The 18,638-nt window shown below is 44.7% G+C and overlaps 1 protein-coding gene and 1 pseudogene across 1 annotated transcript; one reads left to right on the top strand and one right to left on the bottom strand.

Moving 5' to 3' along the window:
* Positions 1–5,823: 5,823 nt before the first annotated feature.
* LOC120709238 (protein OSB4, chloroplastic-like) lies at positions 5,824–10,033 on the bottom strand. Its single transcript, XM_039994788.1, has 8 exons — positions 9,518–10,033; positions 8,806–8,944; positions 8,410–8,563; positions 7,159–7,259; positions 6,936–7,080; positions 6,784–6,858; positions 6,342–6,403; positions 5,824–6,250 (listed from the first exon to the last, which is right to left on the bottom strand). The coding sequence occupies exons 1-8, from the start codon at positions 9,919–9,921 to the stop codon at positions 6,095–6,097; spliced, it is 1,236 nt and encodes a 411-aa protein (XP_039850722.1). The 5' UTR covers positions 9,922–10,033; the 3' UTR covers positions 5,824–6,094.
* Positions 10,034–14,854: 4,821 nt separating this feature from the next.
* Positions 14,855–15,911, top strand: LOC120710323 (annotated as a pseudogene).
* Positions 15,912–18,638: the final 2,727 nt, after the last annotated feature.

Below are 18,638 nucleotides of genomic sequence, written 5' to 3' on the forward strand. Positions count from 1 at the left end.
TTTTCCTATTCTACTGGCCGTATATATCCATAAGATGGATATAGAGGCCGATTAATGCCCTGTTTAGTTTTTAAAAAAATTTCTACAGTACCTATCGCATCGAATCTTTGGACACATGCATAGAGCACTAAATGTAGTTAAAAAATAACTAATTATACAGTCTAACTGATTAGCACGAGACAAATCTTTTAAGTCTAATTAGTTCATAATTGAACATTAATTGCCAAATAACAACGAAAGTGCTACAGTGCCAAAACCCAAAAATTTTCGCGAACTAAATAAGGCCAATATATGGACGATCTCTCCCACAAAGAGAGGGTTTGCTCTTTTCATCCCCAGATCAACGTGTCAGATGTGTGTTAGGCGCAAAAGTGACACTTTCTTTACTTAATTTGCTTTAGTTTCTACCTTTTCCAGCTTTATCGTACTTTGGAACCGATCGGTAACAGTTTCGGTTGTTGCTCGGAACATTAAATATCATCAAATTAGTTACTTATATATATAGTACAGGCATGCGCATGTATAGCTAGCGCAGCTAGCGCTACAAAACATAGTTTATTTGTAAAATTCTTTTTATGGATGAGTGTAACTTCTCGCGACGAATCTAACGAAAGTAATTAGTCTATGATTGGCTACAGTAATATTACAGTAACAAATCTCTAATCATGCGATCAAAGGCCTCATTAGATTCCTCTCGTAAAGTAGCACAAGGGTTGTGGAGTTAATTTTGCAAACTGACTTCATTTTATATCAGTAATTAACAATCCAAATTTTCTAGCACAATTTGTTCTAGGGAACCAAACAGGGCGGCAACCTTCACAAGAAAGAGCACAATCCCGCCCACAGAGGTAGCTTGTCAAAATCTTTGCTATTATGCCGCCTCGGCGCAGAGAACCCGAGCTCTAGATCGCTGTGCACTCATAGTGCGCGCAGCAAATGATTGCTTTGGCGCCATATAACCGTCCGTGGTTGCTGGAGACAGACAGGGTCGTGATGCATGCAAGTTGGGATTAGAATAGATTAGCCTGCATTGATCACCTTTTCTTTATCCATAAGGTGATAGATTAAGGCTATGTTTGGAGGAGCTAATGATCAAGTGCTAAACTTTAGCTAGTACTAGTAGCACTATCCTGTTTGGAGCCATGTGTGCTAATCACATCCTATTAATGGGAACCTATTAGCTTCTTCTCCCCCCATCTAATATTTTGCCCATATTTTTTGAGGTTTGCTAAACTAGCACTCTCATTAGCACTCCTGTTTGGAGGTTCTAATGCTAAAGTTTAGCATTTTTGTATATTAGCACTAGTCTCTCCAAATAGATCCTAAGCTGATGTAATCATACAATGACAATGTTTAGTAGGAGCTTAATTTTTGCCATTACTATATATAAACCAGTTTGCTCCGCTAGTTTCCATTTCTGGAAATAAACCAGCTGGAGCTCTTGTCTAGTGTCGTTGGCGCTAGCTGGTCCAGCATGATTTATAGTGTTTAGGGGTGGTTTAGTTCCAGGGACTTTTTTTAAGTCCCTGGAACTTTTTAGTATTTAGAAGTATTACATAAAAATTAATTATAAAACTAACTGCAGAATCTTGGGGCTAAATTGCAAGACGAATCTAATGATGTATATTAATCTATGATTAGCGGACGGTACTGTAGCACCACTGTAGCAAATTATGAATTAATTAGGCTCATTAGATTCGTCTCGCGAATTAGCACTCAGCTGTCAAAAAAACATTTATAAACAGATTTTATTTAATACTATAAAATAGTAAGATTTCTTTTGATGTGATAGAGACTTCTGAAAAAAGTTTGGAACCAAACATGGCCTTAATTAGTGGATACTAGGATACTGTGATTGTTGCTGCGTGGACCATACCTAATGGAGTGGAGTATACATGTTCCATTCACGTGAGCTGAGGTCCACTTTTTTAGGAAAGGGAAATATATAGTTCCGGCCGGTCTCTACGACCAGTGGAGGTCCCATGCACACTATTTTCTCTTCGCATTTCACAGAGAAAACAACTCATCAGCTAGCTCTAACCAGTAACCACAGATTCCCCCAGGCAAGGAAAAAAAAAAGCACACACAAAAAAGAAGACACTGAGACGACGATGACTAAGTGTGAGATGATCGAGAAAGAGGCAGGATATAAGAGCTATCTATCTAGCTAAGCTAGGGATTGAAAACGATGGATCAGGTGTTGCACAAGGCATCCAGATAATTTTATCAGTTTGTTCCGACGTTCCATCAAGGGTATGAACTCGTGAACTGGGTGGCTGCCGCTGCGCCTTGGTGATGCCCCGGACCAGGGCATCCGCCGCTTTATTATTTGTTTGAGAGATCTAGGGATAGGTGACAACCTGTCTGTGTCCTTTCCAGGATATGGACTCGTATCCTCCAAACGCAAATTGATGGATCCAGCGTTGCTGTCACACACTGCAAGCAAGCAGCTAGTGTGAGTAAAGCTGGAGAAATGCCGGCACGACGGTGACACGGCGGAGCAAAGATCCAAGACGGTTTTTATGGTGATTTGATATTGTCAGGCTTAGAGATTGAACGCCAGATCAATTGCAGCCGCACAGCTGGTTGTTGAAACGTATTGGTCATTCTTCATCATCTCTACCTGCCATTAAGATGGCACGTACGCCGGCCGCCGCCTAGCTTCTTCCATCTCTTCTGGGTCTTCGTCAATCGTAATCAGAGACTAGAAAATTCACTTGCATAAGAACGAATTTCATCTCAGAGTCCATATAAGAATCGGGTGATAAAGAACACATGATCATAAGCAGGGTTGTACAACAACAGCTGGTGTGCGAGTTCGACGAATTGGTTGTAGTACTCATCTACAGAGCCTGTCTGCCTAAGAGAGTCTAGCTGTTTCATGTGGGTTTTATATTGGTTTCGGTCAAAGCGCTCGCAAACTAAGACGCAAAGCTGCTCCCAATCCGTTACACGCCCCTTGCATTCAACGGAATGGAGCCAAGATGCTGCTGTGCCAGAGAAGTTAAGTGCTGCGAAGCGGGTTTTCAAGGAATCGCTCACCCCATACACCTCAAAGAACATCTCACAACGATCTCTCCACAACTTGGGATTCTCACCATCAAATTTAGGGAAGTCAAGCTTGGGAAGGGGACTCGATCTAGGGACAAGGCTCTGAGAACCGGATGCGAACTCAGGGAAGACAGGTGGAGGCGGGTGGGGAGGGTGGTTCATGAACGTACCATTGACCGGGCGTGGTGGATGGGGTCCGAGGAGCCCACCGCCATCGTCCCGGTGGTCGTTGACAATGCCGTGCCCGCTGGGCCGCTCCGCGGACGATGCAGATGGGCGCATCTCCGATTAGGGAGCCACGTTGAGGTCGAACGGGTTGCGCCACCGCCCGATCGGAACAGGAGGGGCCGTGCCTGGGCGAGTAGGCAGGGGCGGCGCCATAGCCGGTGCTGGGGGCGGTGTTGACTCGAGGCGGAGGAGGCGCGACGAGGTGGAGGATGACTGCGCCAGCAACTTGTCCATGGCGGTGTCTGCGGTTCGCCTCCATGCCTCAAGACCCGTGAGCGTGTCCAACATCTTCGTCATCATGGTCTCGAATCCGGCAAGCTTCGTCGTGATGTCGTCCATGGCAGCGGTCACGTGCGACTCGAACTTGGTCGGCTTGCGCGACGGCGCCAGGGCGGTGGGGAAAATTTTTTGGGCGGAATCTGTGGATGGTTAGGGGGATTGAGGGCTCTGGTACCAAATGTTATGGTTCGAGGTAGGAGGAGAAGGAGATTCAGGGGGATTCGGCTAGAATTAGGAGAAGAACAGGGAGGAGTTGGGGACGGAATGTTTTCCCTGATTCATTCATGCCTCTGCCGGTTCACCCTCGTTGGGTATTTATACAACTCCCAGTCACAGGCTGGTAAGCCTTGTTCCGACTCAGCCTCCCAGGCCCAAACATACAGCTGGCCCATGGCCCAAAGGTGAAATGCTATACAAGTATCTGGGCCTAATCACACTACAGTAGTCGTGACACATTGCTTCACAAAGCTAGCTCCAGTACCGGTCTACCGGACTACTGGTAATACAAAGCTAGTAGTCGAGATCGGATTCACCGGCATGGGGCACTTTTGCAGGCAGCAGCTGGCGCAAATGGAAGGCCCAAACTGGCAACGCCAAGATGAGCCCAACATGTCACACCGCGCATCACATCCTTGGCCACTTTTTCTCGTGGAAATAGTTACCCACATGATGGGCTCATTGACACCTTGCATTGTTAGATATCAACTCCCTCGGTTGCGCAACCAGATGGAGAGAATTAGGTCTCTTCCCCGTACACGGAAAAGAAATAAAGACGACGACCTGATGGGATGGGTAGAGGAGACGACGCAAGAGATCGATCCATCCGCACAAGCCCCAATTCCAAAAATCATGAGTGCTTCTCCGTCTCCATCCATCATCCATCCCTTCCTTCTAAAAGGTCTCCACTCTGTAACGTATAGGATGGCCGCCCAACCGGTATGCACCAACACAAAAGCACCACCAAAAATATTGGCTGGACCTTGTAATGTTGGGATGCTTCTTAAAATTTTCCATTATCCCTCACCAATGCTGCATCTTTTCCCATCAAAGAAGGCTACCTATCCCTCACCAGATCAGAGATATGGATTAGACATGGAATCCTCGAAAAAGGAAGCAAGGAAAAGCAAGATCGACCATGAGGTGTTACACTATGGGCGGCGAAGGCGAAAGGCCATTTTAAGGGAGGCGGCAAAGATATCGCATTTTGGAGGCCGCCGTCGTCTTTGGATTGATGAGATGAGAGATGGAGAGGTGATCGATGATGAGCCCGTGATGGGAGGAGGAAGACGGCTTTGGGGGTCAACGCACCGAGGGGACACAGGCTGATGGTGTTGTGCGAGTGGGTGCGCCTAGGGAGGGAGGGGCCGGGAATGGCCTTGGAAAGCAGAGCATTGGAGAGGCCTGCATTTCTGGTCGAGTCTTTTCAGGATACTCGCCTCTCCTCAACTAGGGAGTCCTAGCATCTACTACTCACATCTTTGGGCTGGGGTTCCTTCTCCTTGGTGTGCTTGTCCTGGGAATATTGCATTGAGTCATCTTCAGAGATAAGATTGTTGGCACACCAATAAGTGATGGTTGAACTTGAAAGGTGCTTTGCTTTTGTCTTGGAAATCGACTTAGGGGTGTAGAGGCACTGGTAGCTCCCTTGGCCGGGATTCAGAATACGGCTCCAGGAACATGTCTGGAGTTAAATTTCCAAGCACAGGTTAGGTTTGGAAGATCCTGACTGGTTCAGAAACCAAAGAGTTAGGACGAACAATCATGGGAGTCGTCACCTAGGGCCCAATCATTACTCTGATGATAAGGTCATTGATAATTCGTAGCACCGACGCAACGTGAGCGGACAGATTGTCATGCATGATTGACGAACAGTAAGTAACACAGGTTGAACAGGTGAAGAAAACACACTAATTCAGTACAATAACCCTAGTAACTCTTGGTACGCCCAGCATATATTGTTTGACCTTAAGATGCTCAGCATAACTCAATCGAAGATTTAAGCAAAAAAAATCAAAGAAAACAATAACTCCATATCTATGGCCATTAAGGTCAGATGTGCACGCAGGCCCGGGATCAAGTAACGTTCCTATGGGCTAAGGTTGGAGCCACCCACCCAAACAGACTCTTAATGGGCCTACAGCAGTAACCATCATAATCCACCCATGCATCTCGCAAGCTGTGTCGGTCCCCCGATACAACCCAAGATAATTTTGCAGCAACAAACGCGAGCCAAAAGCAAAGGGTAATATCCAAAACCGCAAAACGGGGGCTTCAAAGGTATATGAATTACGCCGACAGGATGTGACAATACGCATTAGCATCAATTTGGAAACTATTTACATCCTGATCCTGACACGAAATGGCTCAACCTGAATTTTGTTTAGTACTCTACCCGAATCAGGTGTTAGTATGTATAATTATAAGATAATTTCCACACGCCTTTACGCAAAGACAGCCCCAATATTTAGTAATGGAGATGTGCATATAGCACAGATAAGGGCTTACACTTAGGCCAAGCTCTTATATCCATCATGATTCATGACAGCAAGGTCTCTTGCTTTCTTGCACCCATGCTGCCTCCCTTAAATTTCAAGGGTGGAAGGGCATCGATAGCCCATTGAGGTGACTTGGTTCCTATCCACAGAGCTTTGCCCGAGTCCTTGTGCTTGAAATCAGGATATTTTGGTGTGGGCTGCATGTCCGAACCAGATACCTCAATGTTTCGCACAGATCCGACCAAGAAAAGTAAAACTGAAATGTGTTTTCTACCCTTTTATACACACCTTGTCTGCTCTGTTGTCCCACCAATTCGCTGGATTGTCCAGGAGGTCTCGCCACAACTCCTCTAAAAGCAAAATGATGTTACATCAGTGAAACAGATTATATGTGACAAACTACCTATTTCTGTGGCCAAGAAAAAGGGAATGTTTTGCTTAAGAAATTAGCAGACGTTATTGGAGAAAGTGTAATTTATCAAGTTTAATGACTGGGGAAAAGAGATTTGCTATGCCGTAGTAATTTTATAGCCATCAACATGCAACACCAATCTATATGTGAAAACCCACAGCAATGGAGAACATACCACTTGCCAAAAAAAAAGCACTATGCATTGTAAGGGAACCAAAAGAATAGCCAGAGGCTCTCAAGATAGATTTCGGACAATTGAACATGCAGATATGCATTGTGAGGGATGTAATAGCAGGGAACAAAGAACAGATTCCATACCCTCTCCAGGTTTTAGTTTTGACACAGCAGAAGCATCTGGGCTCTTCCTAAATTTCGACCAATTTGTACCGGTACCTGCAATACACAAAAAACTTCGATAAACAAGGGAAGGTGAAAAAAGGGTTAAATTTTCCCTTTTTGTGTGCCATTACTGTAAGGTTTATCTTCTTTGCTTGCAGCATAACCACTACTGAAGACCAAATCATCCAGCTTTTGAAGCACTGCGGTTGGTGCACTGTCGAGCCAGAGTGCCTCTTTTGAAACCTCGTTCTTAAAATCAGGATATTTTGCACTTATCTGCATTTAATAGAGTATTAGTAGCTTACAAACTGTATTTGTTTGACGAGAATGAACTTCTATAAGTAATATGCTCACAGATCCATTCTTCTTTTGTGGCCGGTTATCAGTCCAATCTTGTGGTCTAGTTATAACATCATTCCACAGCTTATTGAACTTATCCCACTTGCTTTTGTAACCTGAGAATCCAATATCATGTCCTCATCAGAAACTGCAGAAGTTATCTATAATTTACAACTGAAATCACATTACAGGAACTAGTTATGAAAAAAATAAGAATATTTCCATCACGTTTGGAGGAGGAGAAACATTTGGAATTTTTTACAAAAAAATAATCTGAAATTGCACAAAATCCTTAAGATTCAAAATTCTTCTTATCCAAACAATATCCTAATAATTTTGCATACCCCTGTAATGTACTTTACAAGTGCAACAAACATACACGATATCCTAAAAATAAATGTCCCACATTCACATAATAGTTTTGTGTATTGCAATGATCTTAAGACAGATAACTGCTTGCCCACTTTATATGTAGTAAATGAAACCATGCATCAGTAATCAGGAACAACAAGTGCAGTGAAAGTGTACCGTTAGACGCTTCCTGTGTTAGGGCATGAGCAATAGTAGAGAGGCTAACTTCTTTCCTTTCACCTAAATGTCACTCGGAGGTTTTCAGGCTAGGTTCTAAAATTAGCTCTAAAACATGGTCCCACTAACAATAAAAAAACAAATTATTCTCTCCAACCATGGGGCCCACCCTCTCTCCGTCCTCCTTAGCTCTCGCCAGCATCTTCCTCTTTTATTCAAAAGACTTGCAGCAGGCGGGCCCATGGCCAGTAGAGCTTCAACTCGCTCCGACTCAAGGAAAAAGTAGCTAGCATCTGATACACCTGGGGTCTAGACTCCAGTCCAAATGCCAAAAACATCTCATACCTCCTCTTTCAAGCATTCATTCCTCACAACCTTACATCATAATTACTATTTTAGGAATCAAGTTTGTTCTTGAGAGTCATAACCCATTTGCAAACAAATTAGTAATCACATTTTTTATGCAAACAAATTCATCAATTAGAGACTAAACCAATGCACATGCCAACAAAAGTGCCAGAAAGATATCTCTTGTTATTAATGCCCATCACGGATAACCAACAAAGTGTCATGACATACCAAAGATGCATAACCAACTGCTTGAATGGTTCAGTTTTATTAATTTCAGCTATTATTAGATGCAAAAATCCCTTGAGAGGGTCTAAACAAAGTGAACCTATCACATTGGATCAGGGCTCTTGGACAGGGGTGTGTGGTTAAGATAAATATATATAGTACCTGAAACTTTGCCCGGTGGATATTTAGAGCTGACTCTTTTTTCTTCAACTTTCTTTTCAGCCTCGACGACTTCCGTAAATCCTTCTTCCTCATCGATTACGACATCCGTTTCAACAACTTTACTATCAACAAATGACAGTAAGTGTGCTAAAACCTAGAGATTACCATGTAGTCAGTTTTACTGTTGGCTCCATTCATTAATCACGCGGAGAGAGAGAGAGAGAGAGAGTTAAAATTGCTCAATTTTTCTTTATTGCCAAATGCAAAGCAAAGTATAATAGATAAAATCCAAACATAGGTCCTAAGATATGAGCAGAGCATCCAGTTACTCCTTCATGCTATTTTACAAAGAACAGACTAACATAAAAAAAAAGGTTGTGTGAAAGAAGTACATGCCTGAATGTTTGCTTGGCCATCATCAAGCTTGAGAGGTGGAACATCACAAGTTAATTGCCCAGACACATAGACAAGATCATTTTCTTTCAAGTGGGAAGCAGCTATTTGTGCCAAGTCGTCTTTGAAAACTATGGGAACCCTGAAGATGAAAGCAACCGTGACATCGGAATACATAAATGCACAAGAAGAATGAAAAAGCATGCACATGAATATTCTATGAAATGAGACAAATATTCAAACGACATTACAAGACATGCCAAAAAAAAAACCTAGACTCCAGCAGAATCAACAAAAGCGATACTTCCTCTGGCCGAGATTTTTGGACAAGACTGCTCAAACAATACCGAAATAATTCTAGATTTTTATCATTTAACTAACTATTCCTGACTGTATATATACAGCCGTCCACTAAATAGTCAAAGATCAGGGCAAAATCTAATTTTCAACAGACCATAAGTCCACAATTTGTGATATTATTGTAGTCAGACAGGTCGGTTCACCTCGCAATTGTACAGATAAAGCATCAATCCATTTAGTTACTCCCATAATCAAAACCGAAACCTGCGACATGGGAGCACCCCAGGTGACGAAATGCCTCTCACGTCGGAACATGTACGCCCTCTCTCCAGCTACAAACACTAGCTAACTGTGGCAAGAGATGACCAGCAGGCAGTACAGAAAAGCAGCAAGGGAAAGGAAGCAATCGTCGCACCAGAATCTGGGGAAGTCGAGGCGGCGGTCCTGCACGAGCACGGAGACCGCGGAGAAGCGGCCGTCGGCCGTGCGCTGCAAGTGCACCGGGGCGCCGACGGTGCCGACGAGGCGCACGGTGTTGGCCACTTTGGGCTGGAACGGGATGGTGGGCGGCCGCGGGAGCTCGCCCGGGAGCTTCTCCCTCTGCCACGCGGCCTTCGCCTCCGCCTCCGCGGCCGCCGCTTCCGCTACGGGAGAGGCGGCCGGCACATCGTCCCCGGCGCTTGCGGGCTCCGGTGGCGGCGGCTTGGCCCGGCGCGCGTAGGTTTTCTTGGAGGACGTGGAGAAGGCAGCGGCGGAGGGTGCGGAGGCGGCGGGGTGGAGGAGGCGGCGCCTGAGGAGGCGCGACAGGTGGTGGTGCATGGTGGCCGCAAAACCCTGAACCCTAGCAGGCTGCCGGCAGGAGAGGAGGCGAGGAGGAAGAAATGGAAGCCCCCCGGGGTGGAATTGGAATTGGGGGAGCAAAGGAAGGAAGGAGGCGGGTTTGATGGTGGGCCGGTGGGAGGTGAGGGTGCAGTGGGCCCGCCGGGTGATGGTTAACGGTCGGGGTGGGCCGGGCTGTGTGGCCCATGGGCGTGCGTTTTTTCCTTTTCTTTTCTTTTGTCCCGGAGGATGGCTCTTTCTTGAACGGTGGCTTTGTGGGGTTGGAGGAAAGAGCAGATGGGAAGCGACTGACCATTTCTATCTGAAATTCTTTCATTCATTCAGGAAAACTCTGAAACTGAAAGATCCCCACCTACTACACTACAGGCAAGTTGTTCGTTCATGGAGCTCCAAAATAGTAGCTTCTTCTCTTTTTCTGTCTTTCGTCCAACGCTAGCTCAACTCGCCTTCGGATCATCAGACAAGAGAGAGAGAGAGAGAGTCTCAGATGGAAAACATTTATTTACTTGACGAAAAAGGTGTCACAATCTGGCGGACGAACCTACTGGGCCGGGCCGGGCCGGGCCGGAACCTGAACTGATTTCGGGCCCAAAGCAAGACAGCCTGAGCGAACTTAAGAAAGCACGTTTTGGCTTGTGTGGAATTGTAGCTACGTAGTAGCAGGGCGTGGCGTGCCAACTGCGACGTTTGCTCCGGCCGGACACTGTCGTCTGCATGTGAGCTCGGTCGGCACCAATGAAGCGGCCGGGCCGGGCAGATGGAGTAGAGAAGAAGCGTGCTCTGACCACCACGCGCGCGACGCCCGACTGCTAGCAAGGGGTAGGAAGCGGGCACCGGGCAGCCAGCCGGCGGCGGCGATCCATTTGCAGCGCGTGGCACACGACAGCCACCCACCTGCTTCGTTCTGCTACTACTAGCTGCTGGTTTAGACAAGACAAGCGCATGGCCACGTACGTCAGGGTCGTTCCGATCCTTGTCTTTGGTTGAGTCGATGCGAATGCGATCGAGAAAGCGGCGAGTGCGAGACAAACGTGCCGTGCGGTGCGGCGCGGCGCGCACACGGGTGGCCAGTTCGTCACGCAGACAGAGTTAAATTTAAATTATTTTTGAAGAACTTTTATTGATAAAGCAGGATACAATAAAAAGGTGATATTTTATACAAATTTTCGAATAAGACGAGTGGTTAGACTTGAAGTAAAAAAAAATCAAACAACCTATAATTTAAAACGAACAGAGTACTTAGATTCGACTGCTACTGTAATAAGCTGCTGCCTCTTTGTTCAGCAGTATTGTTTCTGCAAGCGTAGCAGACGCGACGCTGCTGCATGGTAAAATGCCAATCTAATTATTAGCAACAAAAAAGAAAAAGAAAACACCCCGTCTTCGGTTAGTTGTTCAGACGCTAGCTGGGCGGAGGGCGAGCCCAGCAGTCTGTCTTCGATGGTTGAGGTTGAGGGAGCCAGGAAGATTACTGAACCACTGGTAGCTCGCACTTGCTACACCCACCAAACCAGCTAGCTCTCCAACGGCACCTCACATGGGTGGGTGCCTGGGTGGCTTGGCTTCATGTATCCAATCTATCCATCCGTCCATTCATTCATCTGTCTACTCTCTTGTCTCTAAATATCTATAGTTTTCATTTTTTGAGAAATAACTTTAATCAAATATTTTTTAAAAAAATATTAATATTATGGTACATGATCATTATCGTTAGAAAGATTTTTGAATCAAAATTTTTAATAAATTTATTTAGAAATACAACTGTTGTATGTATTTTCTACAAATTAAGTTAAATTTGTGACTCATATACCAACAACGACAGTTATTTAGAGCGTGTTTGGTTCGCTGCATTTGGCCCAACCAGGCTCACTGGGTGCAGCACTTGGACTTTTGGTTGCCCGCACCGCGTCCAGGGCCTGGCCCCCTCATGCATTTTCACCCCCTCCGCCTGCATTTGGAGAAACACCCATGAACTTTGTTTCTTGGGAGCCAGGCGCGCGAGCTGCAAGCGCGGGCGATGGCGGCCAGAAATTTTGGCTCCGCGCGTGCAGGCGGGAGATGGGGAGGCGCGCGCAGGAATCCTAGGGTTACCGCCCTCCCTTTCCCATCATCGCTCCTCATTATATGCTCACCATTGCCGTCCCTCTCCCCCATTCTTTCGCTCGTGCTCGCCTTCTTCCTCTCCGCCTTCTCTGTTGTTTCCTGCTGCCTGGTCGCCGAGATCCTGTTCGTAGTAGCAGGTAAAGAAAACCTTCCTCCCTCTCGATTCGGATCCATGGTGTTCGGTTGCTGATCTGTGTGTTCCCCCTCTCGATTCGGATCCATGGTGTTCGGTTGCTGATTTCGGTGTTCCCCCTCTCACCCGCCTCAGATCTTGTAAGGTAAACTCAAATCCGCCTCAGATCTAGTGATTTCCTCCATGTCCCTCTCCGTTTCTGTTGATTTGCTTATGTATTTGAGCATTATTAGGGTCGGATCCGTGTTGCTTGTTCTTGTTCGAGGTGAAAAAGGCAAGTCCCCTCCCCTAGGGTTTACATTTGTTCATGCCTGGCCTACATCTTTCATTTGTTCTTGGTTTTATGCTAGGGTTTGGTACTAATGACAATGTTACTGTGTAGATCCTACTTCACCTTGGCTCGCATCGTGTGATTCAGGCTTCCCTGTGACGCTTGTGTGCTCGGATTTTGCGGTAAAAAATGTTTTACCCAGCCCTTGTTTTTAGCCTATGATGTTTATGATACTGTGATTTGAAGCACATGTTCTTAGCCGATGATGCATGCTTATTTACTGTCATATGTATTCTGAAAGTGAGCACAAATTCTTGGCCTATGATAGTACCTTGTAAATATTAATCTGAGCACATGTTCTTAGTATATGATGTTGATTTTTAATATGAATGGAAGTAGTTTTGAGCACTTGTGCAGTAGGCGATGATGCAAATCCTTTTCTGAGCACCTTATGATTGTTGCAAATTTATTGTTGCACTACTGGTACTTGTTACTGAGTCATGTTTTTGCAATTTATACTGGTATAGATGAATCCTTTTGAGGAGAGACGCATGCTTGTGATAAAAGCAGCTGCTTTTGTCTATGTCATTTATGCATACTTCATGAGTAGGCTGAGGGTGCGACGTAGTTCACAGCCTCGGATTACTTATGCCCCAATGAGTGCCATGGACGAGGAACGCCAAGCCAACCTAAACAAAATATATAACTGCAATGACACATAATGTGTTGACATGCTTCGCATGCGTAGAGCTCCCTTTTTCAATCTGTGTAACCTGTTTAGGGAGAGGAACTTGTTGAGGGACACCATACACAGTTCTGTGGAGGAATAAGTTGCAATGTTCCTCCATGTAGTGGGACACAATCAGAGATTTAGAGTGATCCACCAAAACTTTAGGAGGTCCATTGAAACAGTCAGTAAGTATTTTAGAGAGGTGTTGTATGCTGTTGGTGAGCTTAGGAAGGAGTTGATTAGGGCACCATCCGGGGAGACAACGCTTAAAATCAGAAATAGCGCAAGATAGTTTCCATACTTGAAGGTAATTAATTCATTGTAAGGTTGACCATTAGTTTGTTATAGTTTTGACCAAACTGAAATCACACATCTTCATAATCTGTAGGACTGTATTGGTGCTATAGGTGGTACCCATGTTCATGCTAGAGTGCCTGCAAAGATATCAGCAGCATTTAGGGGTAGGAAGCACTATTCTACTCAAAATGTGCTTGCTGCAGTTGACTTTAATCTGAGATTCACCTATGTGCTAGCTGGATGGGAGGAATCTGCACACGATGCCCTTATTCTGGGTGATGCTACAGAGAGAGATGATGGATTGAGGGTTCCACCAGGTACTTGTAACCAGATTCAACAATTGGACTTGCACATAGGTCCTATGACTAATTGTTGCCTACCTAATTAATTGTATAGGTAAATTCTACCTAGTGGATGCTGGCTATGCTTGTCGCCCTGGGTTTCTGCCACCATACAGAGCCACTAGGTACCACTTGAAAGAATATGGTGGAAGGAATTATCCTACCAACAAGAAAGAGTTGTTCAACTTGAGGCATTCAAGCCTAAGGGTCATAGTTGAAAGGGCATTTGGTGCTTTAAAGAATCGTTTTCGTATTCTTGACAACAAGTCTTTCCACCCATACAAGACACAAGTCAAATTAGTTCTTGCATGCTGCATAATTCATAACTGGATTGTTGGGCATGGGCAAGATGAAGTATTCCCTGATGAAGCCACATGGGTACCAAATCCTAGTAATGAACCTGTAGATGAAGTAATTGATAATGCAACATGGGGTCTTAGAAGGGATGAAATAGCTGATGCCATGTGGAACAATAGGGGCCACTACCATGTGTAGGTCTTGCTATGTTGGTTGCTGTATTGAATTGTTATTTCCAGTTTGCTGAGTCTATGTACTTGTGCAATGATGTAATAATTAGATACCTAAGGCTAAGGACATGTGCAATGATGATTTAATATTGTAGTACTCTACTCAATTTAGCTGAGGCCAAGAACTTTGTGCAATAATAATTCAATCCTCTGTGCCTTACTATTTTAAGTAACTGAGGCTATGCACATGTGCTATGATGATTCAATATTGTTACTGAGGCTATGATTTTTTTTGTCCTTTACTCTGTGCTATGATGATAACCATGCATCTTTACTGGTGAAGGCAATGAGTTGTGCTATGATAATTCTGTTTTCTTGCTGAGCCTATGCATTTTTTCTGTCATTTACTCTGTGCTATGATGATAACCATGCATCTTTACTGATGAAGGCAATGAGTTGTGCTATGATAATTCTGTTTTCTTGCTGAGCCTATGCATCTTTACTCTTGTATTCTATGCTATGTTGACTTTACTGCTGACTGAGGCAATGTATGGCTGGCACAATTAGGGGATGGCTCAGGAAGTGAATAGGATTGACCTTAACGAGGTTTCTGAGGTTGTCACCCAGGTTGGTGGGGCTCAGCAAGTTCAAGAGGGTGCTGAGCAGTGCACTAGGGGTGCTATGCACTGGATTAGTGCCATGTCTAAGTTTCTGCTGAAGCGTATGTGCTAGCTGATTGAGAGTGGGGTTAGAACGGACAAGGGGTTCAAAGAAGTCCATTTGAACCAAGTTGCCAAGTACTTGCAGGAGTTTACTGGCAATGAGGTTACTGGGACTCAAGTCTATAACCATTTGAGGAAGTGGAGACAGAGGTGGGTTAGGGTGTCCAAGCTTAGGAAACTCAGTGGTGCCCAATGGGTTGATGATGTGTGCATGATTAGTTTGGTTGAGGAGCACTACCTGGGACACATCAAGGTTTGTGTGGGCTGCCTGGATCACTCTTTCCTTTCTCTTTTATTTAGAAAAGCACACATCTTTATTTCTTCCCCTAACTTATGCTACACAATAAAATTAGGCTCACCCCAAGGATGCTGAATTTCTCAACAAGCACATAGAAAACTACAAGGAGATGGAGACCATTTTTGGGAATGGTTTGGCCACTGGCAAGTATGCCATGGGTTCCAATGAGGCTTTAGGTAGCCCTTCTGACTTTGCTGATGGCTTTGTGAAGACCGAACCATGTGATGAGGATAAGGCAGCAAAAGTTATGGAGGATGCTGCCAAGGTCTTTGCTGAAGCATGCAAGGAGAACAAGGAGGGGAACAATGGGCCTTCCAACAAAAGAAAGAGGTGTGTCCTCACTGAGGAGGATCATGTGGTCTTCACTGGTATGACTGAGGCAGTTAAAGATGTTGCAGCTGCAATCAGAGAGACAAAGGTTGAGGTGGTCAACCCTGATCTTTATGGTGCAGTAATGTATATGCCAGGGTTCACCGAGGAGGCTTTGATCGTTGCTTTCTCCCATTTGGTGGACAACAAAGCCCAGGGTGATGCTTTTGTCAACATGAGTGACTCTCACCATGTCCTTTGGCTTAGGACATGTCTTGCCAAGCATTACTACATGTAGATCAATCTACATGCTTGCTGACTGATCTCTCTTTTGTGGAGTGGAGCCACCACCTTGCTGCTTCCTCCTCCTTTTGTGCAGTTCCTTCTTTTGTGCAGGACAGAGCTAACTGGAGATTGCAACACTTTGCTCCTATTTTTTTGGTATGAGATATGGTACCTATCTCAGTGTTCTGAGATAGGATACCTACCTCTGTAGGTAGTTAACTCATGGTTGGGTGATGTGGTTTAGTTGTAGGTCTCACTGATAGTAGCTGAAGGTGCCAGTTGATGATGCAGTAGCTCTGTGATGATGTATTTGATCAGTCAGTTACATTGACTGTGATGTCATAAACACTTGAATTTGTATTGTGCATGATCTGAGCACAACTCATTTTCCTGTTATGATGATATGAGTGATCCATGCTTCATCTGAGCACAATTCTATTGTTTTATTATCCTTGCTTGGCTTTGATTTCATACTTGTACAGAATTAGAGCAAAACTGCATTGCCTTGATGATTACCTTCTATATTTGTGATTGATCTGAGCACAACTCATTTGCCTGTTATGAAGATCTCAATGATGCATGTATGATCTGAGCACAATTCTGTTGTTTACATTTTCTTTACTCACATGAGTTTACTGTGTTCTGTTGTTTTCTGTCCTTGCTTGGCTATAATTTCTTACTTGTACAAAATTTAGCACAACTACATTGCCTTGATGATTACCTGAATCATGTGTACATGATCTGAGCACAAATCAATTACTGAGATTCCATGCTTTCAGCTATGTCATGGTATGTAGTTCGTGTTGGTCGCCAAACTGGTGTGTTTTCAAGCTGGGAGGCTTTCCATGCTCAAGTGGACGGCTTCAGTGGTGCTTGCTACAAAAAATATAGAACTGCTGCAACACATGTCACAACTGCTGCACCGAACACATGTTACAACTGCTGCACCGAACATTAACAGGACGCCATTTACATGTAAAGATGCCATAATAGTAGTCCTGTGTGCAATGTTACTAGTTCAAACTGTGGCCATTGTATTTTTAATTACAAAATTGATGTAATATTACTTTCAAATTAGATATGAGAACTTATGTACTGCTTGATGGTAACCTCACCACCCTATGCAAGAGGTAACTCAACCACATTGTATCTAGCCAACCAAACAACAAGTTCTTGCATCTGAATTTGCATCTGCCTATGCATTTAGGCAACCAAACATCATCTCCTGTTGGCCTAGTTGGTATGAAGTAGGCAACTAAACACATCCCTCTTGCATGCACACAGCCTGGCTACAGGCAGCCCTGGCTCTTACATGCAAGCCAGGCCCGGGACAAAGAGGCTAATATATACTAGCCACAGTCAGAAATAATGCTCCCAAAGCTGTTGCCTGCTGGTGCCTTTAATTTGTTGTCCCGCACTTCATCCTGTATACGCATCTCCCACAACCCTAGCTGATGAGAACTAGGCCCGATCTTCCGAGAGGTAGAGGTAAATTCGATTGGTGGAGTGTGTGACGTTGGCGATCCGGCTTCTAATCAGCACGATTCAAAGTCAAGCAACCGTTACACCACTGCTCCGTTGGTTATCAACCAAGCACAATTTGATTGACCTCGCCGAGAAGGCTTTTCCTGCAAGTGAATCGAAGAACACAAGCAAGAAGATGTAAACACACAATTTGATATTGCAAAAATGAATGAAGCGAATCAAAGAGGGGTTCGAGAACTCAATTCCAAAGGACTAATCGACACAGTGGAGGAGATCAAGAACGGGGGCCCTGGATCACTAAAAGGACTTGTCGCCACAGTTACAACGAATCAATATCTGTTTCTCGAAGGAAAACACAAGAACTAAACAAAACCCAAGTCTAAACGGCGGCGGCTACTGAGTTTAAAGAAGAAGGGGGTGTCCTAGGGTTGGGGCGACCAGGGGGGCACCCACAACTTGGGTTTAAGGCCCGACACGATACAAAGCCTGAAAAAGGCCCAAAACAGGTGTCGCAGCACCTTCCCGTGGGCACACAGAATGATTCACGAGGCTTCTGGAGCTGGGACAAGAACCAAAAGAAGCGTCTCGTCGTCACGATTCCAACACATCCAAGATCACATCATTCTGACTTTGTATGAGGGAGATATCACCGAAACCGTGCAGTGGTGTTGGCTGAATCCGAGATGAACGTGAAAACCGAGTTGGTGTCGACTTGTAGCTTAGAGATGAGACCGGTTCGTGCATGTCCAGCGTGGCGATGTCCTCATCATCCTCCCCTTCTTGAATTGGAGTCGTCCTCGACTCCATCCCAGCATCAAATTCCTACAAAAGGTTAGTGACAACAGGATGCAAAATATGTGGCATAGGATCATTGTTAATAAAACACATATCCCGACAAAGTATTGTATAACAAGGTGCATCAGAGTTATCACATAACGCAGCAGCATATGTAGTAGCAATATAAACACCATCCTTCAATTTAATTCCATTACTTTGAGCATCACAAGAGTCATTACTAGGAGGTGTTTTCTATCATTTGCAGCAAACTCATTAAAATGTTTCCTAATATCAGTTGGGGATAAAAGAAGCAAAGTAATCTTTTTGTTCTTATGCATAAAAGTGTATGTATTAGTTCTACCATGGTGTGCAACATCATTATCAAATTCTCATAGTCGTCCTAACAACAATGAAGATGATTGCATAGGTACAACATCAAAATCAGCATAGTCATGATAAAAACTAACCGAAAAGTGTA

Source organism: Panicum virgatum, chromosome 5K (genome assembly GCF_016808335.1).
Source record: "Panicum virgatum strain AP13 chromosome 5K, P.virgatum_v5, whole genome shotgun sequence".
NCBI classification, from domain to species: Eukaryota; Viridiplantae; Streptophyta; class Magnoliopsida; order Poales; family Poaceae; genus Panicum; species Panicum virgatum.